General features: G+C 50.4%; 1 protein-coding gene across 1 annotated transcript in view; it reads right to left on the reverse strand.

Annotated features, from left to right (window-relative positions):
• Positions 1–27,787, reverse strand: part of CAPN2 (calpain 2, (m/II) large subunit) — a 47,608-nt gene that overhangs the window by 17,369 nt on the left and 2,452 nt on the right. Inside the window, exons 2-8 of the mRNA XM_008592029.1 lie at positions 7,005–7,123; positions 6,349–6,482; positions 5,125–5,293; positions 3,874–3,957; positions 2,418–2,503; positions 1,470–1,544; positions 560–720 (exon numbers count right to left, since the gene is read on the reverse strand). Of these exons, the coding sequence (XP_008590251.1) occupies positions 560–720; positions 1,470–1,544; positions 2,418–2,503; positions 3,874–3,957; positions 5,125–5,293; positions 6,349–6,482; positions 7,005–7,123 (828 nt within the window). The remainder of the gene's footprint in view (positions 1–559; positions 721–1,469; positions 1,545–2,417; positions 2,504–3,873; positions 3,958–5,124; positions 5,294–6,348; positions 6,483–7,004; positions 7,124–27,787) is intronic.

Genomic DNA, 27,787 nt, shown 5'->3' on the forward strand with positions numbered 1-27,787 from the left:
TGTGTGGCCCTGGGCAAGTCACTCAACCTCTCCAAAGTGCCCGCCTCAGAAGTCTGTTGGGGAGATGGAGTGTAATAATATACATAAAGCACTTAGGACAGTCCCTAGCACCCACAGTGTGCTCCGTGATCAGCAGATGCCATCATAATTGGACAATTTTTGATGAACTGTGCCACCAAGGCAGATGAGTCAAGAGGTCTGCACAGACTGGATAAGAGAAGTCCTCGTCCCCCTCTTGTGTGCTGAGTGAACTGGGCGTACAAGAGGGTTGTGGGACAACCGCGCCAGATGTGCAGGGGCCCCCGGGGGTGCAGTGGGTGGGCTGCCCTGCAGGCTTGGTGGCCGGGCTTAGGGTGTGAAGTGGGACTGAGAACTGCCTCAGTAGACGTGCCAGGGGATCTAGAGCCGCCAATGAATGCAGGAGGTGATGGGGCTGAGAAAACAGAGAAGCTGTTGAGACTGAGGCTCAGGGAGAAGCAGGACAGAGAGGGCCGCCCCAGTGAGTCATAGCTGCTCCCCGCTGCTGGGCTGGGGTGAAGCGTGCGGGGCCAGGGCTTACTGGGGTAGTTTCTGCAGCCGCCCGCGGTGGAGCCCCGCCTCCAGCTCCCATCCACCTTGGTGAGTTTCCATTTCTTGTAGGTGTCACTGGTGAGGGTGTCGGGGGTCAGGTTGCAGATCTCCAGGCGGGAGTAGTGCCTCAGGAAGTCACTGAAAGACATCCTGGCAAAAGCAGAGACACAGGCATCCCAGGTTACAAGAGGACACATCGCCAAGGCCAGACAAGGAGCCACGAATGGGCAGACACCAAGTCCAGAATCACAAGGCCCACATCCCAGTCCTGCGCTGCCACTTCCGGGCATCCCAGGTTACAAGAGGACACATCGCCAAGGCCAGACAAGGAGCCACAAATGGGCAGACACCAAGTCCAGAATCACAAGGCCCACATCCCAGTCCTGCGCTGCCACTTCCTAGCAGGGGACTTTGAGCCAGTTACTTAAACCCCTCTGAAGCTCAGAAGTCTCATCTGTAAAAATGGGAGCCTTGAATAACAGACAAGAGGACGTACGGGCACTGGTGGTCAACTGCAAGTTGTGTGCAGGTGGTGGGGTCCTCAGAGCGGCACAGACACACAGATGTGGGGCCCTCACTGCTCACTAAGGGGCTGGGATGAATCTCCAGGAACTGCTGGGGAGAAAGGCCCCATCTCTCCCCTTGTTTTCTCTTGGGATGTGAACTTTACCGTGGGAATTCCTCTCGGCCTTCTCTGTGAAGCTGCTAAGCTCATAAACCCCATTGCTGAGATGGACGAATTAAAAAGGTTTAAGAATTTAAAACAGAAACAAAACCAGGGTCCTGCACCCTTGTGCCCTCGATATGATAGACCCCCCTTTGGCTGATACTCGTTAGCAATTTTGTAGTAAAGAACGCTGGGCAGACACATCTTTCTCTGAAGGCTCTGCCAATCTTACCAGAACTCCCCATCTTCATGCCGTCTGGTCAGCCTTTCCCTCACCTCAGGGTCTACAGTGTTCCAGTTTGGGCAGCTGGAAAACGAAGTGGCAGGAGAGGCATTAGAACAAGTGTGAGGAGTGGCTTCTCCCCGCGCTCTCCGGCGTCGAGGGGCGCAGCGTCCACTCTTCCCTGAGGGCCACACTCTGTACTTCGCACATGAGGACAGGGAGCAGGGGGAGAGGATGGGCTGGCCAGGAAGACGGTGGCCAGGAAGAGTCCGGAAATGAAGACGCCCATCACAGAGAGACTCAGTAGCCCCAGCTGCCCAAACTGAGATGGGTCTGCAGCCTCTAAGGGCAACTGAAAACTCAGCGAGAAGCCTTGCATCTCGGTCTCTGCAGCTGACGGGGAAGGAAGCCTGGATAGGCGTCCCTCTGCCATGGCCGTGGTCACCTGGGAACAGGCCAGGGAACAGGCGGAAGGGTGGCGGGGGCAAGCGCCGGGCGAGGCTCACACAGGAGTTTACCCCAACTGTTGAAGGTCTTACAGGCTATCAGGAAGCCCCAGAAGTCAACAGAGAGACGTCTTTCTCGTCTTTAACACAAAGTTTGTATTCTTAAAATAGAAAAAGTGCTTGGGGGCAGATGGGGTGGATTTTTTTCCCTGAAGGCCCAATAGAAGGGTGGATTTGAGCTGGGGAAGGAAGGAACTGAGAGGTAGTGAAAGGAATGAACATCCCAGGAGCCCTGGCCTGGGGAAAGGCACCGGACTGACTACAGGAAGCTGTCTCCTCATTACAGGATTCCTCAAGGCGGCCGCCTGCCCCAGGCCCGCTCAGCGTGGCCTGGGCTCTCAGGCCCTAGTCCTCAGCATGGTGTCCAGTGCTACCTGCCTTCTCCTTTTCGCCAGAGCCTCCCAGCAGAACACCTCCACCACCTGGATCCCTGCCCGGGGCCCCTCCTCACCTGTCATTCCACTTCCCGGTCCATTCCACCTCTCCCCAGGGATTCCGGATGCGGATCAGTCTCTGCAGGCTTCCTCTACTTTCAACCTGAAGATGAGAGGAGAGAGAAGGGAGAGGCCGAGTTCAAGGCAGGCCTGCAAGTACATGGGCCCAAGCCCCTGCGACATGCGGGGGTCACCACAGGTGCAAGGGGCTCGACCCCCAGCCTCTCAAAGCAGCCCAGCTTTGTAAAATGGGAATCAAAGCTCCCAGGATCTGGTAGTGAAGGACAAGGCTCTTTAGTGTTTGTTGCTTTGTTCTAGGGTCTGTGGTGGCATTTGACCTCTGAACCTCAGTTCAACAGACTAGAATAGGATGTTTTTTTGCTGCAGGAGCTCAGAGGAGCTTTGGTGCATGTTGAAAGAACACTAGTCACGACAAGCAGAGGCAGTACACTGATCATGACAGCCCTGCATGGGGGTGCTAGAAAAGACATGTTGGGCCATCGGGAAAATGTAAATGTGCACTATACGCTAGATGATGTTGCTGAATTAGTGTTTATTTTCTTGGCAGGACAGTAGTAGTGGGATTATATAAGGGAATGTGCACGTTTGTAGAAGGTGAGTGCCGAAATATTCAGGAGTAGAGTGTCACCGAGTCTGCTGACGACGTCTGCAACTTACCCTCAAATGGCTCAGGAAAAAGCACACACATATAGATAAAGCAGGTGTGCAGAATGCTCACTGCTGAATCTAGGAGAGTAGCATTTGCACATTTATTATACTACTCTTTCAGCGTTTCTATAGACTTGAAAATTTTCAAAATAAAAAGAAATGTGTGGTGGTGGTGAGGGAGGATAGTTTAAAAAATTCAAGGTTATAAAGAAGAACACCAATGTGTCAGAAGACCTGGGGTCTAGTTTGGGTTTTGTAATTGACAGTGAACTTGGGCTACCTGACGATATTTATAGTAACAACAGTAACAACAGCAGCTACCTACTCGTGCGCAGTGTGTCAGGCAGGTCTCAGCACTTTACATATGTTAACTGGATTGAGTCTCCACAGCAACCTTACAATGGCTATTACTGTTTCCATTTTAAAGACCAGGAACAAGGGATCTAAGTAGTTTGCCCAGGCCACACAGCTGGTAATAGGCAATCAGATTTGAAAGCTTTTGTGAGATCAAGTGTGAAAGCAGTTTAAAGAGTATAAAGCGCTTACAGATGCAAAGTCTTGTTTTATCTTTAGCTGGTCTGGAAGACTAAAGCTAAGAAGCTAAGTCAAGTAAGAGCCCCAGGGCCACTGTGCCACAAGGGTCCCCGCCCCCCCCGCAACTCCTGCCTGAGCTGGAACACAAGGTCTGTGTGCAAACGGGACGGAATGGGGGGATGCAGGGCCCACCTGGGCAATCACAAAAAACGGGCCAGTGGCCACCATGTTAGGGGAGGAAGACCCCGCACACCTGCGCTGCACCATTACCTCCTCAGCTCCAGTGACCGAGTACGCATGCCCCTTCACCAGCTTCTGGAATGTGATGGCCTCCGAGTCTGCAGCACTGGTGATCTGGAAACATGGCAACAGTCAGCTGGACACCACACCATCCACCCACCCTCCTACCCACCCTTCCTCCCTCCCTCCCTGCCTGGATCACTCTGGTCCTATAGCTGCTCAAGGGCAGGGGCTGGGCCTGGGGGAGGAGGCAAGGAGCTGACTTTCAGACACTCGACCAACCAGAGAAAAGGCAAAATGCAGCCCTCAGGGAGAGTGAGCTGTGAATGGTGCATTCCCAGACTCCTGCAGGGAGCGAGGGTGGGAAAAGTGCACACCACACAAAGAGGGCCGGCGGGGGGCCTTAGTGGCTCAGGACAGACAGACACCCAGATACACTGAGTCCTCTAGCTCCAAGGTGCGGCCCAGCCCAGCTGCATGGTTTATACTACAATGATTCATTGTTTCCAGTCTGAGTTCAGAGTTTGCTTTTCTTGCCTTAGAAAATCCTCAAAGCCTACCCCCCACCGGCTATTCTGATGAAGGCTTTATTTTTGTCTTGGTAAACAGGAAGAAGGGCTAAGAGTGGAAAGGGTCTTTTGTTTCAACATGGTCTGCAGAAAGTCTGAGAATCTTTGCTTAGAGCATCTGGCAGAGATTTTGGCCCCAAGAGCCAGGGCTTCTTATCTCTGTCCCCCAGGGGTGTCCTGTAGTAGGGGACAGGGCTCAGCATTGGGCACAGCCTTTGCCTCGAGGCTCCTGGGGACAGGACATTTGCCCACCTCTCACCCCTGGTGAGGTCTGCCAGCAAGGCTATTATGAGGAATCGTTTCTCCCCTACCTTCTGAAGTCTTCCCACAGGCCCATTAACCCTGGGACAGAGGGAAGGGGAAGGGTGTTGGGCTCCAGGTCCTGCCCTGCAGATCAAGGAGAAGGTCTCAGGACCAGTAGAGGGCAGGGGGTGCTCAGGAAACTTGTGGTCTGGGGGTGGTAAATCAGAGCAGGTTGAGAGTGGGAAATGGGCTGAGTGGGGAAAGCTGGAGGCGCCACTGCCCTTCCATCCATGGCACCCAGGCAGCCTGGCTGCTGCCCAGCAACTCCTGGCTTCCAGGTGATGAGCAGCACGGTGTACACGGGGCGCATGAGTATCGTAAATAGGAGCAGTGGGCTTCCCTGGGCACTGAGCCTCCCTTCAGCAAGAGCAAACTGCGGGTGGGGCTTGGAAGGGAGGCCTGGACTCACGTCTATGGAGCAGCCCAGGAGAGAGCCTTTCTGCAGAGCCTTCTGGATGATCTTGAACAGGTTGGGAGGGGCCTTCTTCAACTCAAACCACTCAGCAATGCCTCCGGTGAAGTCCTCAAAACCCTCGGTGGTAGAACCCCCTGAGAGCGCTTCATAACACCCATTGATCCTAGAGGAGGGGATTCGGTGCTGCTGCCACCACAGTTGCCACTGTCACTGCTGCTGTTGTTATCATCTCGCAAGTATCTGCCCCACCCCACACCGCCTTTGTTAGATGCCCCAGGGACTCTGCTCACATTCTCCTTGGCTTTGTCTCCAACTCAGTTTACCCGTGAAGGTAAGGTACCGTCTCCACAGTCACCATTGCCCTGGTACTTTTTGAAGTTTTTTTGAAAATCTCATAGAACCTTAGAGTTGGGAGGACCTTAGCGATTATCCGCACCAACCTCCTGTATTGATTCTTTCTACATCCTGACAGGAGGGGGAGGGTTGCTAATTGGCTGTTTGGCATTTATAGCTTAAAAAGAGACCATTCAATAACAAAAGCAGTTTCCCTGAGAAACAGGCACCGTGTTAGCATGGACTTATTGCTCCTGACTGAGTCTGGTGGCTTCCCTAAGTCTAGTATCTGAGCACCGGGACTTAGAAGCATCACTCAGGATATGTGAACCCAGAGCCCTCATTCCTGGTCTGGGGCTGTAAGCAACCGAAGTCCACTTGCTGCCCTAGAGTGGGGATCCCAGGCAGCCTGGCCAAGATGAGGCCATTCTGGAGAGGGCAGACATGGGGCAACCTGCTAAGAGGGGGAGGGAGCTGGGTGGAGCATGGGGAGACCATTTCTAATCAACTCTGGGCAAGTTTCCATAATTTTCCTACCTCTGCAATGGGCAGTTTTGCCCATTGGCAAAAACTCTGAAGTTTTTAGTTGGTAAAAATGCAATATGACCTGCCAAGGAAGCAGAGTTCCTTCTCAAGGCCAGCACAGTCTGCACCATAGCTTGTTCCTGTGCACTTGGCTAAGAATGGCAATAGCTGTCACTCAGTGCAAAATGTGGCCGGGCACCCTACATTCACCATTTCCTTGAATTTAGAGCCCAGTTTTGGCTAAAGTAGTCATTCTGTAGAAGAGGACTTCTGCTCAAAATAGTCCTTGAATAGTCCCAGCTTTTTTGGAATCCAGGACAGTGGGGTCAGGCCATGGGCAGGGGCAGGGAGGCCACTTACTTGGCATATGCCTTCTCCAGCAGGGCGCTCCAGAACTCACTCCCCTCGGCCGAATGCACAAAGAGCAGCTCCCCATCCTTGGTGGGCAGCCTGTCGTCCACCACCACCTCCACCCACTCGCCATACTGCCAGAACTGCAGACAAGGGGAGGGGAACAGGGTGGCTGGAGGAGCTGGTGGCAGCCCCGGGAGCCCGAGCCTCAGTTCGTCTGGCTTCCTCCTGCCCAGCCCTTGGCGGAGGCTCTACGAGGCCGCCGGGGAGCGGAGGCTGCTTAGCTCTCCTGCTGTAGGCGAGTCCTCGCTGAGAAAGTGACACAGAGGCCGGGCCGGGCCTGCAGACCCAGAGCCCCCTCTAGCATTCTGCCCTCCACGTATGCTTTTCAAAATATTATTTCTCATTTGCCAGCAGAAAGGAGAACTTTAACATTTTGCCTCAAACCTCAAATAATAAACTGTTTTTTTAACTTGTGAATTACTCCCGGAACATGCTGCTCTATGTGCCCAGCGGCCCTGCGGCCATCCTGGCCATGTCCCCCCCCCCAACACCCTCTGAAGACAGAGTTGGGCCTAGGTGTCTGCAAACACCGAGCCCAGCTAGGGGACTACTCCTAGCCCTAGGGACCTGCTGAGGGAGGCCTGAGGTGACCGCTGAGTTACCTGGAAGCGGAAAATTCCTGCGTAGTTCTCCTGGAAGCTCTGGTCTAGGGGGACGACGCGAGCCAAGACCTCCTCATTCAAGGTGAGGGAGGCGATGGCTGCCAGCAGCCAGCAGTCACCTGTGAGAACAGCGCAAAGAGCCCCTCATCAGAGGGTCCGGGTGCCAGCAGGTTAGAAGCCTTGTCCCTGCATCTCGGTGCCTGAAGCCAGAGTGGACGGAGCCCTGTTCAGGAGCGCTGTCACCTGAGGGTCACTATGAGGGCAGCATGTCTGTGCTGCGTCAGTAGCTGGGTGCACAGGGCAGTCCCTTCCCTCCCCACTCAGGGCTCCATGGTGACTGGCTGAGGGGCTCGGGTGAGAGGAAGGAGGGCACGCAGTGGGGGATGGGAAGGGGCCAGATGTCACACTCCTCCTGGGAGAAGGCTCCAGAGGTGAGAAGAGACCCCAGCAGGCAGGACAAGGGCAGCAAGTCTGGAGCAGTGCACGCAGACCGGGCAGGCGTCAGTGTGCAAGGCTGGCGCTCTCCCGGCTCGAGCAGAGTCGCTGCTGGGGTGTGGACAGCAGGCCAGGGGCACAAGGACGGGGACTGGCCCGCTCTGGGCCTCAGGCCCCGCTCTGAAAGGTGAATAAATGTGAGGTGGAACGACAGCACCTGTGCACAGCCCCATGCCTGTCTCGCATGGTCAGGAGTGAGCCACACCACGCTGCAGGGACCATGTGCGGGAGTTGCAGCTGCCACCAGACACAAAGGGGTCTGGGGTTAGGGTGAGGATGTCCACTCCGTTCTTGAGGGATGTGCACTTCCCTGTGGTTTCCCATGACAGGAATGGGAAATAGCCTCAGGTGGGTTTAATTCACTGCTGGATTTATTTTTGCTAATTGGCAGGTTTGTTAAAAATGTTATTGAAGTTCACTGAGTTCTTTGGATTCTGGTTGACTACTTAGTGTCCTGATCGTTCTGGAACTAGACTGTCCTCTCAACACTCAGCAATGACGGCCTACAGCTTGCTGACGCCTCTGTGTGCTAATGATGATCTGCAGTAGGTGCAAACGTGTCCTTCCCTATCAGTCAGTTGCTCACCAGTGGATGTTAAACAAATGCTTTCTTTTTTTTTTTTTGTCTTTTTTTTTTTTTTTTTTGTGTCCGGCAACGGATCGCAACCCTCAGTGTCGTGCCCGCACCGGACCGGGACCGGCAACGGGACCGCAACCCTCGGTGTTGCTCCCATACCTCGCTCAGCCAGTGAGCGGGAACCGGTCTGTATGTGGGATCCGAACCCTCGGCGGGAGCACCGCCGCGCTCCCAAGCGGCGCACTGTAGCAGTGTGCCACCGGGCCGGCCCACCAGTGGATGTTAAACAAATGCTTTCACTCCTTCAACTGGGGGGTGATGTGGTGCTGGGGGCTCACCTGTAGTTTTGCACTCAGCACCACGTCCCTCCGAGAGATGACCCTCTCTGTATTCTCCATCTGACTTCAGTAGTGCTGATCTGCCCCCAATTCCAGAGGCGGCCTGAGGTAATCTATGCATCACGCTAGTGCTGAGGGAATGTGCTAGGACCCAGCCAGAGCTGGTGAGGTGTGATGAGACTTCTACTGGGGCTTCTGGGGGTGGACAGGTGCCCTCTTGTACTGCACTGGGTCTGTAAAGGTGTATGGTCTGCTGCTGCTGCTGAAGCCATCTTCTGTGGGCAGGGCAACCTGTCTGAGGATGGAGCCAATGCCAAAGAAGAGGGGCTGGGAGGTGGAGAGAGAGAAACCAGGTCCCAGCAACCTCGCTCAAGTCCCTAAATCAAGCTGTACCTAAAGCCAGCCCTGCCTTGGACTTTTCAGTTACACAAACTGCTAACTTCTCTGTTTCCTTCCCTATTATGCAGGGCTACAAGCTCCTGCTACCCTAGTGCTAGGGGAAACGGGGGCGACAGCCACTATTTTTTGAGCCCTCCCTCTGTGTCAGCAACTGTTCTAAGAGCTTCAGATTCATTATCTCATTTATTCCTCTCAACAGCTCCATGAGGACTGTGTATTACCACTTCCCTGTTAAAGCGGAGTATAACGAGGCTGGGAGGGCTTAAGTGCACTGCTTACAGTTGAACAGCTACAAGAAAAAGTTTAAAACGTGTGGCATTACTGGCTGTCTGATCTAAGAGACAACCTTTTGGGTCAGCTAGGCCTCTATACTTGTATAAACCAAACTAGGAACTCTCTGACATGTTGAGAATGTGGAGCTTGGAGAGAAATTCAGCAGTGACTGTGTTTAGCTCTGGCTGGGGGAAGGAGCTGAGGAGTTCCTGATTGGTAGGGATAGACATCTACCTGGTGGAGCTTTCCCCGCCTAATTCCACACAGCACCTAAGACAGATGACCTGTCCTGAGCACACCCTGCTCTCGCACTCAGTCTCATCATCCTGTCCATCCTGGAGGACAAATTCACCACCTGTCAGCTGTTCCTGGGGCCATGAGATCCTCCTTTCAATCCACTCCTCTTCCTCTAATCTCGGGTTTTTCATGACTTCAACCCTTATTTTGGAACCTGAAGATACCTGTGATTCTTATTTTGATTGGGCTTATTTGAGATTTTCTAGGAATCTTGAAAAATGCTAGGATTTGGGTTTGTCAAACACATGGAGGCAGAAAGCATTGTAGATAAAACGGGCCCAAGTACAGGGATTTCAATGACATGAGTCCTGATCCAGTTACTCCCACACTTCCTATATACAAGGTACTTCAAAAAGTCCATGGAAAAAGAGTTAAAAGATAATATGAATCTTCCCACGAACTTCCTGAAGACCCCTCACATCTCCCATCAAATCCCTGCACCCTGACCCTAGTCCTAACCCGGGTCTGTCTGACTCCAAGGGGTCATCGTAACGTCCTCCTGTTCTGTTTCCCTTAGTCCTAAGAATTGATGCTTTTAACATTGTGCAACGTGTGTAAGCCCCACACAAGTGTGACTGCAGGACTGGTCAATTGATTTTGCATTCTGGGAAGAGGTCATGGCTGGCCATGCTGCTATTCACAGGACAATGCCTATGGCCTAATGTGTGAAGGACTAGCCTCAGTAGTGGCACCGTTGTTTTTGTGGGTCACAGGTCTAGACCAGTGCCAATGTGTGTATATCTCAGACCACTGCTCATCACCAGGCCTGGGGACTCTGCACATCCCGAAAGTCAGTGGCCTCCAGCTTCTTCCTTCACATCCCAGAAGCATACCTCCTGCTCACCCCATGGCAGCAAGGCACATCTCTCTGCTTTTCTCACCCCTTGCTCTTCCAAACTAACTTGTTTCCTCTGAAAGGACTCATAATCCAAGAATATTTCCTAGATGACGAAGCTGTGGCTGTAAGAGATGAAATTACTTGCCTGAGGTCGCATGTCTGGGAGGGGTAGAGCCAGGATCAAAACCTGGATCTTTCAACTTCTGTTTTTTCCACCAGCAGGAATTAAAAAACTAACACATAGCTAATATTTGTCTAATATTTTACAGTTTACAAAGAACATTTTACACATTTTATTTGATCCTCAGAGAAAGCTTATGAGATGATTATTATGTTATTATCACCTTTTGGGGATGTGGAAACGGAAGCTCTGGAAGTCTACAGAGTAGATAATAGAGTATATAAGCGGCAGGTCTTGTGTGCAAATCCTCTGAATCCATATCTTGGGTTTTAAGAACTACACCTTGAGAGTGGTTTCTTTTGCTTAAGAGTATCTGATTCCTTTAACTAAGGAAAAACCCACTAGCAATATCCAACTGTAATTTAAATTTAAAACTAAGGGGTAACAAGCTGGCAGCTTCCTTAAATCCTATATTGTATTTTAATAACCCAATACCCACTGGCTCATGAAATATTAAAACTTGTCACCTATTCAATGCAATGTAATTTTCCAAGACAAGATGGTCTATCACTGCATAGCCAAGACAGCTGCACTAAGATCACTGCAAAGAAAAAACAAGGGTTGCTTGCATTTTATAGTCAAAGATTCAAAAAGTTTTTCATCAGTTTTCCCAGTTCTGGAGTTGAGCTAGACCTAGAGGCCACCAGAAGCATGTCTTGATTTCTAAAAGGTGGCAGCATTTGAACTCCTATTTTATACTTCTGATTCCTTAACTCTCTCCCTCGCCTCAATCAGCAAAATATTTTGAACTAAGTTGGAAGCTCCCTTACCCAGATGATTTATTTTAATATCTTTTTATATACGTTTTCCCAATAACAAGATCTGCACAGTGATTATAATAGTTTACATTCATGAAGGCTTACTGTGTGGCAGACCCTGTGCTACATGCTTTATGTACATTCTCACATTCTCTCATTTCACCGTCACAGAATAGTTCGAGGTGGGTACATTGCCATCCTCTTTCACAGCTGAGGAATCTGAGGTGTAAGGAAGTTGTTGAGTGGCTCACCGGAAGGTCCCAGCTAATGAATGGCCTTCAGGTTTGTTCAGGCAATGAACGTGCTTTTTTTTTTTTTTCTTTTTGTCTTTTTTACTGACCAGTAACGGGATCGCAACCCTCGGTGCACGTGCTTCTTTTTTTTTTTCTTTTTGTCTTTTTTACTGACCGGTAACGGGATCGCAACTCTCGGTGTCGCGCCCGTACTGGGGACCGGCAATGGGATCGCAACCCTTGGTGTTGCGCCCGCGCTGTGCTCAGCCAGTGAGCGGGAACCGGTCACCACATGGGATCCGAACCCTCGGCAGGAGCGCCACCGGGCCAGCCCAATGCACGTGCTTTTAACATATAACCTAAACCGTCTCCTTTGCAAACAGGCTGGTGTTAATTTCGAATTCACCTAATTCAAAGGACATTGTCTTGGGGACTTCTGTTCTTGAGAGGTGACTCAATTATGTTTTGGTGTCTGGGCTGCACTGTGTTCTCTCAGTCATTTCCTGCTTGCTCCAACATGGACGGCCCATGTCTGCAAGCAAGTGTCTCCTCACAAGGAAATCTGTTCTACAACCTTGTCAGTTGTGGCCTCACGCAGTCCCACCCTTCCCCACTCAAGGTTCAGACCCTTGGTTCACCCTAGCAAGGTCAGAGTGTATGTTCCCTAAAATAATTTATGAAAACCCATCTCTTATGGATAACGCTGCAGTCACTTGCTTCTGGAGAGGTGCCCTGGTTGGAGAAGTCAACAGAGACTCCTCCAGCAGAGGCTGTTTGGGGCAGTTCCACTCTTGTCTGGATAAACGCAGGTCGGCTAGCTCAGAACAGGCCTCACGACCAGTTTAACTCGGATGCTACAAACTGCTTATAGCTCTAACTGGTTTTAGCTCCAGGAAAGCCCCAAAAGGCGCCTTTCAGTGACCAAGGCCCCTCCTGGAATATTGCCACATGGATGGGGCTTGAAAAATACAGATCTATGGTTTTTAAATTAAGTATTTATAAGAGACTGCACTTTAGCAAACAGCATTTTCCTCATGCTCATTTTCTTTGGCTCTGCTTTCAAGTCACACAAGAGGAAATTATGGCAGAGGGGAGGGTGGGATGGCCACCTAGACCTTGGTACACCTCAAGGGCTCTCTCTGAACAGTGTACCTTGCACAACCAAAACTCCTGCCTTCCTCTGCTGGTGAGCTTCCCAGTTGTTACAAGCCTTCAGCACTCCTGCCTAGGTGCAAAGTCTGTTCATACTTGGTTACCTGTTGATAATATATATATATATATTTTTTTTTTTTTTCCTTTTTGTCTTTTTTCGTGTCCGGCAACGGATCGCAACCCTCAGTGTCGCGCCCGTACCGGACCGGGACCGGCAACGGTATCGCAACCCTCGGTGTTGCGCCCACACCTCGCTCAGCCAGTGAGCGGGAACCGGTCTGTATGTGGGATCCGAACCCTCAGCGGGAGCGCCACCATGCTTCCCAAGCGGCGCACTGTAGCAGTGCGCCACCGGGCCGGCCCCCCTGTTGATAATATTTTGAGCCTGAAACACTTCATGTATTTCAGAGCGGAAACAATGGTTCTGGGGACCTGACTGCCTGGACTGTGGTGAGCTGGAGCTGAGTGCCCAATACCTTTGGCTGCCTCTGTGTATCTAGCCTCACCTGCCATCTTGCTCTCTGCCCAGGGGCTGACCTCAGTGGTCCTCACTGGGATCCCAGGGCTGCGGGTGGGGTTCAGCCTGTGGGGAGCCCTGGAGGCCAGAGGAAAGAGTGAGGTTAGGGTATTTCTTCCCTGGCTCCTTCTCTGTGAACTTGGCTTGGCTGCAGTTGGCGTTGTGGGCTGAATGCACAGAAGAATCCAAGATCGGCATTAGTGTTACAACTTTTTATTTTGTGTTGCAGCTTTTTGTTCAGTGTTATGGCGCCTCTTTTTTTTTTTTTCCTTTTTGTCTTTTTTCGTGACCGGCAACGGATCGCAACCCTCGGTGTCGCGCCCACACCGGACCGGGACCGGCAACGGGATCGCAACCCTCAGTGCTGCTCCCACACCTCGCTCAGCCAGTGAGCGGGCAGTCTGTATGTGGGATCCGAACCCTCGGCGGGAGCGCCGCCGCGCTCCCAAGCGGGGCACTGTAGCAGTGCGCCACCAGGCCAGCCCATGGCGCCTCTTTTGCTTATGAGCAAGGAAAGCACTGGAGAGTAAAGACTTCTAAACCAGTGTCTCCCAGAACAAAGGAAAAGACCATCTTATATAGCCTAAATTCCTGCTCTTTTCTGGCCCAAGTTCCCATTCAGGTCCTCTTATGTAAATGAGGGATACAGTCCTGTTAATTTGGATTGGCTGATTATGGGATACAGTCCATTGGTCACTTCTGGAATGTGAGACTGCTGTTATCTCACAGAGGCGGGGTGCAGGAAGCAAGCAAGGTAAGTCATAGAAGCCAGAGTCTATAGTTAAGGCAGTCAAGCACAGAGTTTCTAAAACAGTTTCTCAAGTGGAAAAGGGGAAATGCTTAACAATTAGAAAATGCTTAGGCTTCCCTGCAACACTGGTTGTGTTCCTTGACTGCAGGACACATCTCTCTCAAGGTGGCATCTGTACATGACCTACTCCCAGTTCTAGAATCCTGACACCTGCCCCACTCATAGATCCAGACCCTCTTCTGGGAGGGGTTTGGCTGTGCTTTCTCCTTTGATTACAGAAGTCCCCAGACACAAGCTGTTTACCTCCGACAGTGTTCAGGACTCCTCTGACTAGTGTGCTGTACCTTATTAACTAACTATTTACCCTTATGAACTAATTCCAAGGGTGTGTACAAGCCTGCCTGAAGCAGTCTGGACAATCCTTTACCCCATCTTAAAGACTGGCCTATATTCATCGCTACAAACACTCATTATCATAAAAATGCCACTTCCTCTTAAGTTAGTCCGTAAATTTAATGTGATCCCAATAAAAATAGCAATAGGATTTTTTTTTTAAATTTGGAACTTAGCTGATTCTAAAGTTTCCAAGGAAAAAATAAACGTGAAGCATAGCCAGAAAAAAAATCTAAAAGGGAAGGAGGTCTAGCTCCTGAACATGTATAAAGCTACAATAATTAAAATTATACAGAACTTGTGCATAAATGTACAGATGGATAAATGGCATGGTATAGAAAGTCCAGAAACGGTTCCAAACATTGGAATTTAATAATGATAAATTATTCATAAATGGAATTGGAACTGCGTAGCTATCTAGAAAAAAGTTAAGTTATAGCTCATCTTTTCACAAGGATAAATTCTAAATGAAATATTTACATATGAATATTTAACATTATATATCTTAAATATATATTTTCATATGTATATAATTTATACATTCATAAATATGATAAACCTAGCCATTTGTATTTGTGTATTTATACCATATTTTTTGTATTTTAATATATTTATATTATGATAATAATATAAATATAATATTTCTATAAATCCATAAAATTCTAGAAGAAACAATGAGAATTCTATTATAATTTCAGAACGGAGATAGGTGATCTAATTGTAACCTGGAAGCCATAAAATTTTAGAATAAGTTAAAGATATGTAAGTTAAAAATGTTAAGATAAATTTCTAGTATATCAAGAGAAAATGGCCAGAGGTCACTAGAAAAATGGGCAAAGATATAAACAGAGTTGACACAGAAGGAAAAATATCTCTTAAACATATTAATAGGCAGTTACCCTCACTCATCATAAAAGAATTATAAAGTAAAACTACACTGATGGGCCAGCCCCGTGGCTCACTCGGGAGAATGCGGCGCTGGTAGCGCCAAGGCCGTGGGTTCGGCCTATATAGGGATGGCCGGTGCGCTCACTGACTGAGTGCGGTGCAGACCACACCGTGCCGAGGGTGGTGATCCCCTTACTGGTCAAAAAAAAAAAAAAAAAAAACTACACTGAGATACTATTTTTCACCTTTCAGATTACAAAGATCAAAAAGTGTGATTATCTGGAGAGGCTGCAAGGAAATAAGTACTCAGAATTTGTGGGTGAGCACAGAGATCGGGGCAGTCTCTACAAAGGCCATTTGACAATACCATCCATGTGCCCTACAAACATACTCGATGAGAAATGATGTGTGTGTGTAATGTTATTTGCTGTAGCATTGGTGGTACTAGCAAGACTGGGAAATAACCTAGTGTCCATCCAGAGGACTGGTGAAATACAATGTGTGGTGGTGCATCTCTGCTACGGAATTCTATCCAGCCATAAAAAGGAATGAAGATGCTGTTTGTTGATATGAAATGATCCCCAAGACATGTTAAGTAAAATGAAGCAGATACAGAACAGTATATATGATATGCCAATAAGAAAAAAAATGGGAAAAATTAAAAATAGAAAAACGAAGAGAAAACACGGGGGAACACAGTGTTTTGGCCCCTTTGGTAATTCATATCTTCATAATCTGGAGTTATTTTGGGATGATCCATTATATAGAACAGCTATCCATCCTTCCGTGTGCTTATTCTGTGGTTTTATTACCATAATTGCAGTTTATTGCTCTCAATGGATAATTGCTTATGTTAGCACTTATGGTAAAAAAAGAATAGCTTAATATCAGTTATTCTAAAATGAAAATTACTGTTTTTGATAGGGGTCCTCCATAAAAATTGTTCTATACTGAAATAAGAACAAACAGCCAATGAATTGGCCTATTCCAGTGTCCCCCAAAGTGTGTTCTGTAGAAACTATTTCCTTAAGAAGTCAACAAGTACTCCCTGAGAAAATGTCTGTGGTCAAGTGAGTCTGGGAAATGCAAAGCTAACCAGGCCAAGTGCAGAGACTTCTCAGAACTCTTCAATAAATGTACACAGTGACTTTCCCAGGGACGGGGGAGTGGGGTGGAAGATGCAAGTTTCCCAAACTTACTTGACCCTGGTACCCTCTTGCTGACATCTCACATAGCCAGTGCCCCATGGAGCCCAATGGTTCACCCTGGCAGGTTCCCCAGGAAGCTGGGCTGCTCAGGGAGGTGGCAGGTGCAGTGAGATTCTTTACGGCATCAACACTAACTGTGGGGCCCACCTGTAGCAGCTGAGGTGCTTTTGACAGCATCTATGCCTTTTTTTTCTTTCCAGGTTTTTTTGTTATTGTTCTTGTAGTGTTTTTATTATATCAAACATTGAAACAATCTTAATTTTCAGCAACGGGGAAACGATGAAATAAAACAGTATACTCACTTGATGGGGATACAGTTAATTAAAATAATAGACAAGCATTATAAGACATGAAAAAATCTTATATGATTGTATCAAGTATGAATCTTAGACTACATATACATACCCGGTTGTGCCAAAAAATGTAACTTTTTTTTTTTTTTTTTTAAAGATGACCGGTAAGGGGATCTTAACCCTTGACTTGGTGTTGTCAGCACCACGCTCAGCCAGTGAGCAAACCGGCCATCCCTATATGGGATCCGAACCCGTGGCCTTGGTGTTATCAGCACCGCACTCTCCCGAGTGAGCCACAGGCCGGCCCCCAAAAATGTAACTTTCTTTAATTTCCTATAGTAAAACTTACTTTCCTTTTCAAGCCTCCATTATGCCAAGGGTTATGCCCTCTCCAGGTTTTGAAATTCTTTTCTTTCTGGATTGTTCTTTTGTAGAAGCGGTTGTTTTTCTTACAGTGTATGGTTGTATTATATTTTCTGTTTTGTTTCTGTTTGTTTAGTTGTTTTTTTTTTTTTAGTTAGGCCTTAATTTTTCTTTGGAATGAGGCGAGGCATATGTAAATACCAACAAATTCTGACTAAGTCACTGTAAAAACTCTGACTCACCACCTCTCACTGGCCATTCTCCTCCTGGGAGCCTGACACCTGCCCTGTCTGTCCAGTACCCTGGACATGAGCAGGGACAAGTGTCCGAGTTGGGTCCCCACGGGTACTTGATCATACATGGGAAGACTCTGTGCCTCCCCAGAGGAGGGAGGTGCCAGTGACATCTCCCTTTAGCAGGCTGCTGCTGGCCATGTCTGTTATTAAAGGCAGCAGACAGGGACCTGTCCAGAGGTTCCTGAACCACCCAGTGAAGTTCCTGATGGCAGGCAGGACAGACTGGACACCCCTACATCCAGGCTGCCCCCTCCCCCAGCTAAGCTTCTGTCCTGGAAGACGCTCAACCAGTACAGGCCTGAGAGGCTGGGGAGGGAGGATGGGGGATCTTCTGCCCTGGCTGCCTGCAGGATGGGATTTCAGGGGCCTCCTGCCTCCTTCCTCCACAAACCTCCACTACATCTAGTCTAAATTCTCTTACAGAAAAAGATCCTCTGACCTCACATTTAGAGATCAGACTTAGGCTGCAAATACCTGTGGGAAAGGGAACCCTGGGATTTAAATGCTCTGGTGTAACAATGACTAAAAGCAGGTTTACGGGGGAAGATGGGAGAGGTAGGGTTCTGGGAGTCTGGAGCCAGCACTCTTGAAAGGCAGTCACCCAGGGGAGGTGGTCCAGGGTCTCCCAGCCAGACTTGGCCCTTTCTCTTTTGCTTAGGTCAGCATCAAGGTTTCCTGCCTGCTCCATGGGGACCTCCAGGATCCCTGTGAAAGGTGTGTCTCCCTGGAGGCTGGGTCATGCCTGCTCCCTCACTGTTCACACACCTTTCTACTCCAGACCCCAGGACTCACCTGCTCCAGCTCCTCAGATTCCAGCCTCCTGGCTGCCACTCTCTCCCCTCTGGCAGGCTTTGCTCCTCCAGCCCAGCCTCCAGGGAGCTCATTCCTGTGCACCTTCCTCCCAAGGCCATGCCTGCCCTTTCTGTGTTGTCCCAGCACCTCTCTGTTGGCATGGAGGCAAGCAAGACAGGCAGGGTCCCCGGTGAGCTGGCGGGTGTAGGGTCCCAAGTAAGCGGGTTGATGTGCTTTCTCCCCATGGCAGCTTGCAGGGGTGAAGAACACTTGCTGTAGGCACAGGGCAAATGGCTCCATGGGCATCCCACAGCCAGGCTGCACCTTCAGGAGACCCCCAAAACAGAAAGGAGTGCAGAGCAGAGACCTACTAGATAAGCCTAGGAGCCTGACCAGTGGGTGGGATTGAGCACTGGATTTCTTGCCACTTCTGGTGGTGTGAACATGGATACAGTTCTTAATTTCTTTGTTCTGTGTTTTTTCAGCTTGGAGGGGGATAATAATGAGGCATATCCTCAGAAGGTTGTTAGGATCAGATGCAAAAAGGGAAACTGGGGGTCCATGGATGGGATTCAGAGATCTGGAACCCCAAACATGTTGTGCAAGTTTTACATGTATTCTGGAGAGAGAAATCAAGTTTCTCTCCCACCCCAAATGGTAAGAATAGAGATGGAACACGGAGTTCAAACCATGGCTGGCCCAAGGAAACTACTCTGTGGCTCAGTATCCTCATTTATAACATGGGTTTAATAATAATAAACTGCCTCACAGAGTTGAAATTAAATGAAAGAAAATATGTAAAACACTTCAAACAGTGTTTGTAAGTTGACTGCTGTTTTTATTTTCTAATTTTATAGTAGAGAAAACTGAGACCCAGAAGAAGCAAAGTCTCCAACGAGGGCATGTTATGTGCCAAACCTTGGCCACATTTGGCGGCAGTGTTGGGGGTGGGCCGGAAGGACTTCCACCTGCTGAGTGACTGAGGGCCTACAGGGTCTGTCTCATCACCTGAAGAGAGAGGGGAAGCCCAAGCAATGAAAACACAAAGGCAGAGAAGCAGCACTGAGGGGCTGTGGACACAAGCGCTACTCAGGACCCAGAGAGCACTGCAGTGGTGGGTGCCCGGGGTGGAGCCAGTCTCCAGCTGGGACACGGATGTGGCCGTCCCTCTGCCTGGGAACTGCTGCTCCCTCGGAAGAACCAGCTTCACAGGCCCTTCTCCACTCTGTCTCCTCACATAACACAGGAGAGGGACCTCTAGGAGCCAACCCTTCCTCCCTCCTCCTGAGTCTGCACTTGAGATAATCAGTTTCTCTCCGTGTGTGCCTTGGGTGTGTGTTCTCCCAGGGAACTGTCAGTGTTTTTATGCCTATGGCAGAAGAGCATTCATGTACTAATTTATTCATTTGTTCGGCAACTATTTAGTGACATTCTGGGGCCCATGCTGAGATTACTTAAGCCACTTTTGTGTATGGGTCCCCAGGGAATTCCTTCCAAATTCAGACTTCCTCCACCCCTTCTGATTTGTTTGAAGAAAGGAGGTTGGAGTGAATTTTGGGTCGAGCTACCTGGATGAAAGGTTTGACTGTCTCCAGCTGGGCCCATCTTCCCTCCACACTCACACAGCACATTGGCAACCAGGGGCACACCCAGGTGATCCCCTGAGCACCTGCACTCCCAGACAGACCTTGTGAATGACTCCTTTAAGCTCAGGGCCCTCTTCTGAAAAGATAAATTCATTCACAGCCATGCCAGTAACTTTCAGTAGCTCTCCAGAGCTGTGCTCTGGCCTTGGTGTCCCTGTCCTGAAGGTCCTCTCTGTGCACAGGCCGCAGCTGAAGGGGCCCTGGGGGTGAGTGGGAAGTGCTGGCTTACTAACACTTGTATTTGCAGCCATGGAGGCTTTTCCAAGAGGAGGACATAATACTGTTGTGTTTTCTCCTCTTTTCCCTTCTACTACCACTGTCTTTCCCTCACAAGCAGGAGGTGAGCAGAGCTGGGAAGGGGAGTCCAGGAGATGCTGGGCTCTGACACATTGTCCTTGCCGGGGCTTCGTGGACTAGAGCCTGGGAACAGTCCCAGCGGATGGAAGTTCTGTGAGGGCAAGTACGGTGGTCACAGGCTCAGCCCCAGTGCCTGCACAGGGGCACAAGCTCAGCGAAGCAGAGCCCACTCCCAAATGCATGCATGCACACTGTACACATGCACACGCTCACACTGCAAACACAGGCCGAAGAAGTTCGTTCCTGTCTTGGAGAAGGAGCAGACAGAACACAAAGCCTGGTGCTAGCCCTACCACTGCCTGCAAGCCTCAGCACCCCTCAGGCTGCTCCTCTATCTGCACTCGGCTCGCCTGTGCCTCTAAGCACCTCTGTCTGCCCTGATACAGCCTCAGTCTGAAATGTCTCCTCTTCCTGTGGGCTAGTCTCAGGCTCTTCATTTGCTCAGTCCTTCCTCTGTGCCAGGCCTGCAGGAGAGGGGCCCTGACTCTCAGAAGTGCGGGGCAGACATGGAAGCATGTGGGCAGACGATGGTGGTCAGGGACTATAGGAGGGGTGGGCTGTGTGGGGAAGGCTTAGAGGAGGGGCAGCGGGCGAGGTGGGAGCACTTTCAGGGAGAGGGAAGGTCAAGTGCAGAGACCCAAAAGGTGTGGGGAGTGGCACAGTCCAGGCCGGGCAGGCAGCAGGACATGCGGGGCGTGGGCATTGGGCATGGAGAGAGCCAACGCTGGAGACACTGGGTCAGGAACCTGAACTGGCTCCTGAGGGAATTAAGCGAGGGTCCCTCCTCAGCCGCCTCACTCCTGCCGCTTCTGCACAGCTCCTCAGGCACAGTAAACACAGGGGCTTTCCAGCAAGAGCCACCCCCTGCTGGGGAAGTGCACGCCCTGCTCCTGCTCCGCCCTGCTCCTGCTCCTCGGCCAGGGACACCCTTGCTCCACCTGGCTGTCCTTAATCATGCTGGGGGACTCATCTTTGGGGCCCCCTCTTAGCCCCTTCCTGTTTGCCTCCCACACCCTCACACTGCATCCAACTGACCCTACCCTGGAATGATCAAAACTTGCGTTTAATTCATCCATTCAACTGTTTGCTCCCACCTCTCCCATAAGCTCCCTGAGGACAGAGCCTCTGGAGTAAAGTCCAAAATGGATTGGAGACCGGGAGGTAGCCAGGGCAGGAATCCAGGTGAGAATTAAGGTCTGCCCTGGAGTAATGAGGGAATAGGAGGAAAAGGAGGCTTGGAGACAAATGAAGGACCTAGAACGGAAGAACTGGTTGGATGTGGGAGGGGAGGCAGAGGCAAGAATCTAGTACAGAGAAAGGAATGTGTTGTTATCTTGTCTTCTCTTGCCCAAAGTCTCAGCCCACTGCTTCTCTTAAGACAGGCACCAACAGAGCCGGCTGAATGGAAGCAGACAGGCCACTGCTGGCCTGCACAGCCAGGGCTCCTGGGCCCTGCGGGTGTCTCAGAAATGCTTGGGGGATAAAAGGAGACCTGAAGCTAGCAGATCAGCCCAGCTAGCCGAGTCTCCCATTGCCCTGCTTATTGAGCAGTCCCAGAAAACACCCGCCTCCCCCAAACCGTGATGGGTTAGTGTCCAAGCAGCCTTGGGTTACCAGTGGTGAAGGACAAGGAGGACATTATTCAGAAGAAAGGAACCATGGTGACTTCCAAAAATGGCAGCAACACTATTTCTGGTTTCATGAGCTCTTCCAGAACTTTTCACTCCCCATCAAGAGGCGGGGGGGGGATCTATGTCCCTCTGCACCTGGGTGGGCTTTCATCTGTCTCAATGAATATGTCAGAGTGAGACTATGTGACTTCCAGGCCAGGCTGCAAAAGGCAAGAAAGCCTCCCAGGCTCTCTCTTGGGACACGTGCCACTGTGTGAGGAGCTCACCTACCAGCCCCTGTGTGAGGAGACCACATAAGAGACAGAGATCCCCAGAACCCCAGCTGATCCAGCCCCCAGTGCCTGCCCCAGACATGTGGGTGAGGGGCCCCATCCCCATCTGACTGTTACTGCCTGCGACCTTGATAATCACCCCGCTGAGCCCAGTCACAGGCAGAACCAGGAGAGAGAATGATAAAACGTTGTATCAATCTACTCATTATGGGGTGGGTTGTTACACACTAGATACAAGGTGTAACAATATAGGGATCCTCCTGAACAGCCTGGGAGTCTGAAATTCAGTTAGGCCAGGGATGGTAAGATGCCTCTGCTAACATTCTCCCCCTCTTGGGGTGCAAGAGAGAGAATGGAGCCAATGCCCAGATATGCCAGTGTTAGGACACCCAGCCACTCTGCAGTCCCCAGGGTACCCCTGGACCTGAGATGTGCCCCTCACTCTTGTGTGCTTTGGAAAGGCACCTGGGCTGGGAAGCTGTGGAGACAGATGGGGCTCCCGGGGGAAGCATTCTCCAAGAAGCAAGGAGGGCCCCATCTCCTCGCAAGGCTGGTGGGAGGCTGGTGCTCCTCTCCCACAAGCTCAAATATCCCAACAATGCTGCCCTTGCCCTGCACGCTCAATGTTTCTTCCTTTCCTACAACACTCGATCATAATCGTGGCTGGGTCAGGCTGAAATGCTGAAAGTGTGTGAAGTGTGTCTTCAGCAGCTCCTCTGCCCATCACCACCGCTATCCCCACCTCCCATTCTGGGGTTTCTCACTGGCACTCCTCGGCACCAGGTTTCCACATGGACATTCTGTGCCCTGGATGCCCAGTGACCCCATGGTACTTCATGGTTCCACATATCTCCCCTCCCTTCCCTCTACTGGTGGTTCTCAAAGGGGGGACATGCCCAACCCCCTCTACTAGGGACATTTGGCAATGTCTAGAGACATTTTGGGCCGTCACACTGGAGGTGAGAGTGAGTAGAGGCCAAGGACACTGCTAAACATCCTCCAGTGCACAGGACAGCCCCACAACAAGAATCATCCAGCCCCAAACACCGATAATGCCGAGGACAGCAGCCCTGCTCCATCTCAAGTCCTGCCTGTCTGGGTCTCCCTCCTTCAGGGCTTTGTTCCTTTGCTCTCCATGCTGACAGCTAGACAAGTGAGAAACTGAGATACTGAAGGCTGCTCCTGGCAAAATTTTACCCTTCCTGAGACAATGGCACTTTAACAGTCCAGCAGACCTGACACCCTGCCAGGGAGGGAGGAACCTGTCTGCTCAGCAGCATAGAGAGAAGGAACCCCGGGAGAGCCAGCTTAGGGCCACCCCTAGGGAGCTGGTGGGGAGGGAATTCTCCAGAGGAGATGCGCACCTGCCCACATCTGGGCCTGCGAGAGGGTGGCTAAGGAGTCACTGGGAGAGCCAGCTTAGGTCCACCCCTAGGGAGCTGGTGGGGAGGGAACTCTCCAGAGGAGATGCGCACCTGCCCACATCTGGGCCTGCGAGAGGGTGGCTAAGGAGTCACCCTGGCCGTCCCTTCACTTACTCCTTTCATGGCTGGCAGCCGCCCCGAAAAGGAACCCCCAAACCGAATTCCCCACACACATGCAGTGAGTCCTCTCTTACAGCAGGCTGGAGGCGCGGGGAAGGTCATCCACCACAAGCACGTCCCAACCCTTATTCACAGCAAGGTCTCCAGCCTCCTTCTGAAAATGGCATGTCAGAACTGTGAGCAAGGGCCTGTGACCCAAACCACGTGTCTCCAGCCAGCCCCTTCCCTTCCCCCACCCCTCCTGCAGGACAGGAGGCTCTAGAAGGGAGGACAGGAGGGAGGGAAGGTGTTGGGCCTGACAGTCACACCCTTACACCCTGGACTAGGGAAGGCCGCTGGGCCCCCTTCCTTTCTCAGTTGTGCCCTGGACCAGGTTGCAGGTTTCATCTCTGTGGCCCCGCTACCTGCAGCCCTGAGTCTGCAGGGCCATCACCCCCATGGTTCCTACCTGACATCAGGGTTTTTATCTGCCAGGACCCCAGCAGAGATGGCTCCTCCTTCCTCATGGCTGCCTCCTCCCCAGGCACAGCCAAACCCACCCCCTTCCTCCCCATCCCTGCTGCAGTCACAGACCCACAGGAGGAGAGGCGGAGCCAGAACCTTGCCCTCAGCTGCCAACTCCCACCCTAAATCCCCACTCTTCAGGAACTCTCCTTCCTCACCTCCTGGAGGAATCAGGACAACATCTATTGTCCTGGGAGCATTCACAGTATTGAACTAAAGGAAAAAAGTATCACTGGGGCTAAGGCAGCAAAATGCCCAAGAAGCATCATATGTAGGACTGGCCCAACGAGAATGAATGCTGCAGATTTTCTCATTCTGATCCTGATCCAGAGAGATGGAGGAACCCCAAGAGGCCCTGGGTTCCAATGGCACCTTCCAGTCATACGGTCTTACAGCTCCCCATTGCACAGGAAAAGGAAAAGGAAGGACACGAACATCATCACTATTCCCATTTCACAGATGGGTAAGTGGGAGCTGTGGCTGAAGATCACAGGCACGTGCAGGTGCAGTGACCACTGCATGGCCCCAGACCTTTCCCCCAAACACCACCTCCTCTGTCATACCTTCTCCAAGACTTCAGTGGTTGCCAATGCCAGGTGCTAAAGCTGGGACCCAATCAGGTATTCAAGATGCAGTAGGATGTGGCTCCACCCCACCTTTCCAACCTCATTTGTCAGTACTCCCCTCTGGCCACACTCTCCCCAAAGGTAATATGCAACTTGCATTTATTAAACCTTCTGCCTCAGTCTCCGGTGCTCTGAGCTATGTTCATTACTTCATTTCATCTACACAGGCCCCTGAAATAGGCAGTATTATCCTCATTTTATGAATGAGAAAACTGAGGCTTGAAGAGAATGGTGATTCACACCAAAGTGACAGCTAGTACGTGGCAAAATTAAGATGCCGATCCCTAACTGCTGGACACCCTCGTCCTTGCTCTTGACCCTGCGTGTGCCTTTCTTGGTTCTGATGTGAGGACCATCCCACCCTGGAGAGTAAAGAATGGGGGCTGGCTCCCAATGCTCAGTGGTCTGCTGCGCTGACCAGTGCAGTAGCCACAAGGCACATTTAAATTAAATAAAATCGCAAATTCAGTTCCTCAGTTGCAATAGTCATATCTCAAGTGCTCCACAGCCACACGTGGCTAGTGGCTACCATACTGAACTGTGCAGATGTACATTTCCATCATTGCTAGGAGTTCTGCTGGACAATGCTGATCTCAAGGCTGCCTCGCTGCATACCTGCTAGCCAGGCCAGCCAGAGGCAGTAACAACATGTCCTCCTGGGGCTCCATCGTCCACACAGTGATGCTAGCAGAGACCGCACCAGACCTCATGGCACACATGGTCCTTCATTTCTGAAGTCTCCAGATGCCAAGCCTCTCTGTGGCAGATCCTCCTAGGGACTGACACTGGACAAGGCTCCATGGACCTTGAAGCAGAGGCATTACTGCTCGCAAACACAAGTCAAGCTGAAACTAGTGTGTGGGGCTGCAGTCACAGGATGTCAGAAATAGTGGGATCTTAGGAAAATCCAACCCAACCCTTGCATTTCAGAGTATATTACTAAGGCCATACTGGGGTGTGACCTGGTTCCTGGCCACAAGAAGCTGGTGGAAAAGCTGAGGGAGCTCTCGGACAAGTGAAAAGTCACACCCTGATGCACATGCCCATGGGTAGCAGTCTGGAATCCTGTAAACCCACCTGGGCACCCTATCGCTTCAGAGGAAAGTATATGGGAAGCTTTTAAAGGACTCCTGGAGAGGTGGCAGGGGCAGCCGAGGAGAGATTTGTTCTTTGGGCATCAGATGAGGCTAGAGCGCTGGTGGTGAAGCGAGCATTTTTAAGAAAAAGCATGAATTTACTTTCTCTAGCAAACCAGCCAACACCTATTTTGTGGCCTTCTTTAAAAAAAAAAAAGCATTATTTTTTTAAAAGGCACCTGCAAATTCCAATGGATAGGCATCCTACAAAATCTCTGACCAGTATTCCTCAAAACTGTCAAAGTCATGAAAAACAAGTAAAGTCTGAGAAACTGGCACAGCCAGAAGGAGTCTAGGGAGACATGAGTACTACATGTGATGTAGTGTCCTGGATGGGATTTATTGACATTTCCTTAGTTTGTACCTACTGTCCTTTCCAGGAAATCTCAATAAAGTATGGGCTTTAATAATAACGTATCAATATTGGTTCATTAATTGTAACAAACGTACCACACTAATGTAAGATGTTAATAATACGGGAAACTGGGTATGGGATGTATGGGGCTCTCTGAACTATCTTTTCCATTTTTCTGTTAATCTAAAACTGTTCTTAAAAAAAGGCTATTAACATTTTTAAAATCACTTATTATTAAAATTAATTTTAAAATTAAAAATTTTAAAATCATTTAAAAATTATTTAAAACTTAAAAATTCAATTATAAAAACTGAAGAGTGTGCATCTGCCTCCTTTATGTTTACCATCTCCCCATATGTTTCTCTTTCTTCCAAGTGTTACAACCTGCATGTTACCCAAATACAGGCCCCGAGTCTGCCGTTCCCCCCGCATCGTGGCACTTCCACACCTAGACTACGAGCTTTTCAAGGACAAGGATCTGGTTTCCAACCTAGCTTATTTCTTTTCCTTCTTTTTCCTTTTCTCCCCCATGCTCTTTCTCTTCTGCAATTTGGCAAAGGCACTTTTCACATAACTAGAATCAGTAATAATACAGTCCCTTGAATTATTTAGGATTCTGTGTATGCCAAGTGTATTTGCCTATATAAATCTCACTTTTCACCACAGCCCTGAGAAGGGAGCATTATCGTTATTCCCATTTTACAGAAGAGTAGATTGAGGCTCAGAGAGTTTGGGCTACTTGCCCAAAGCCACACAGGGAATAAGTGGTGAAAGGAGCAGGACCAGAACCTTCACCTGCTGGTGTGCTTTTCCCACTGGTCTTGCCCCTTCCCTACTCTGTGGGGATGGGCTATGCGGAGGGGTTCCCAGCAGCCACCCACCTCTCAGTTGGTGTTCTGGGGGCCTAGGTGATTCTTGGTTGTGTAGGCAGGGTGACCCCTCTCTCAGGGACCTGGAGAAAACGGGGTTGTGCTGTATTAGGAAGCTAGGACCTGCTAGGGTACAGAGACCTGTGCCTTCAGGCTGGGGTAGCTGCCTTTAGTTGTGAGCTGTGAGGGCTCAGGGGAAATAAGGGCACAGTGGAGAACCTCAGTAGTGGTCTTTGAATCTCCTGGGCCCCTGGGGGCCATTCTAAGTGGCAATCCCTGTAAGAACCCAGTTATTGCCAGCAATTACAGAGTCATATTTAGCTGCAGGGCCAGCTGGGCTGAGGCTCAGGCTGGGTCTCATCCCTTCCTCCAGAAGGGCAGACTTCTTCACTGCGTCAACCCTCAGCACAACCATGTCCTGCAGTGCAGATGGCTCGCTCTCAGAGTGGCTCTGCAAACATGGCTTGAATTCCTGTGGCGAACCTTCCAAGCTGAGCCTCTGGGAAAGAGGGTGGGGGCTGCAGGCCACCCCTGCTGGGCAGCAAAGGCCAGGCGGCAGGGCACTGGGAAGTGCACAAGTCTAGGACCATTACCTGCCTGGGTTCACTGGGTGACCTGAGTGACTCTGAGGGTAGAAAGAGCAGGTAGAAAAACAAGTTTTGCTGAGAATTGTTCCTCAGCACAGCACTGCGGCAGCTCTGGGAGAACACGGGGTTATAAAAAGAATGCAGGATTTAAAATAAGATCAGGGTTCCTGCCTTTGGCAGTTAGCTGTGTGGCCTTACATGTACCCTCCCTCCT

This window comes from Galeopterus variegatus, unplaced genomic scaffold (genome assembly GCF_000696425.1).
Source record: "Galeopterus variegatus unplaced genomic scaffold, G_variegatus-3.0.2 Scaffold7516, whole genome shotgun sequence".
Classification (NCBI taxonomy): domain Eukaryota; kingdom Metazoa; phylum Chordata; class Mammalia; order Dermoptera; family Cynocephalidae; genus Galeopterus; species Galeopterus variegatus.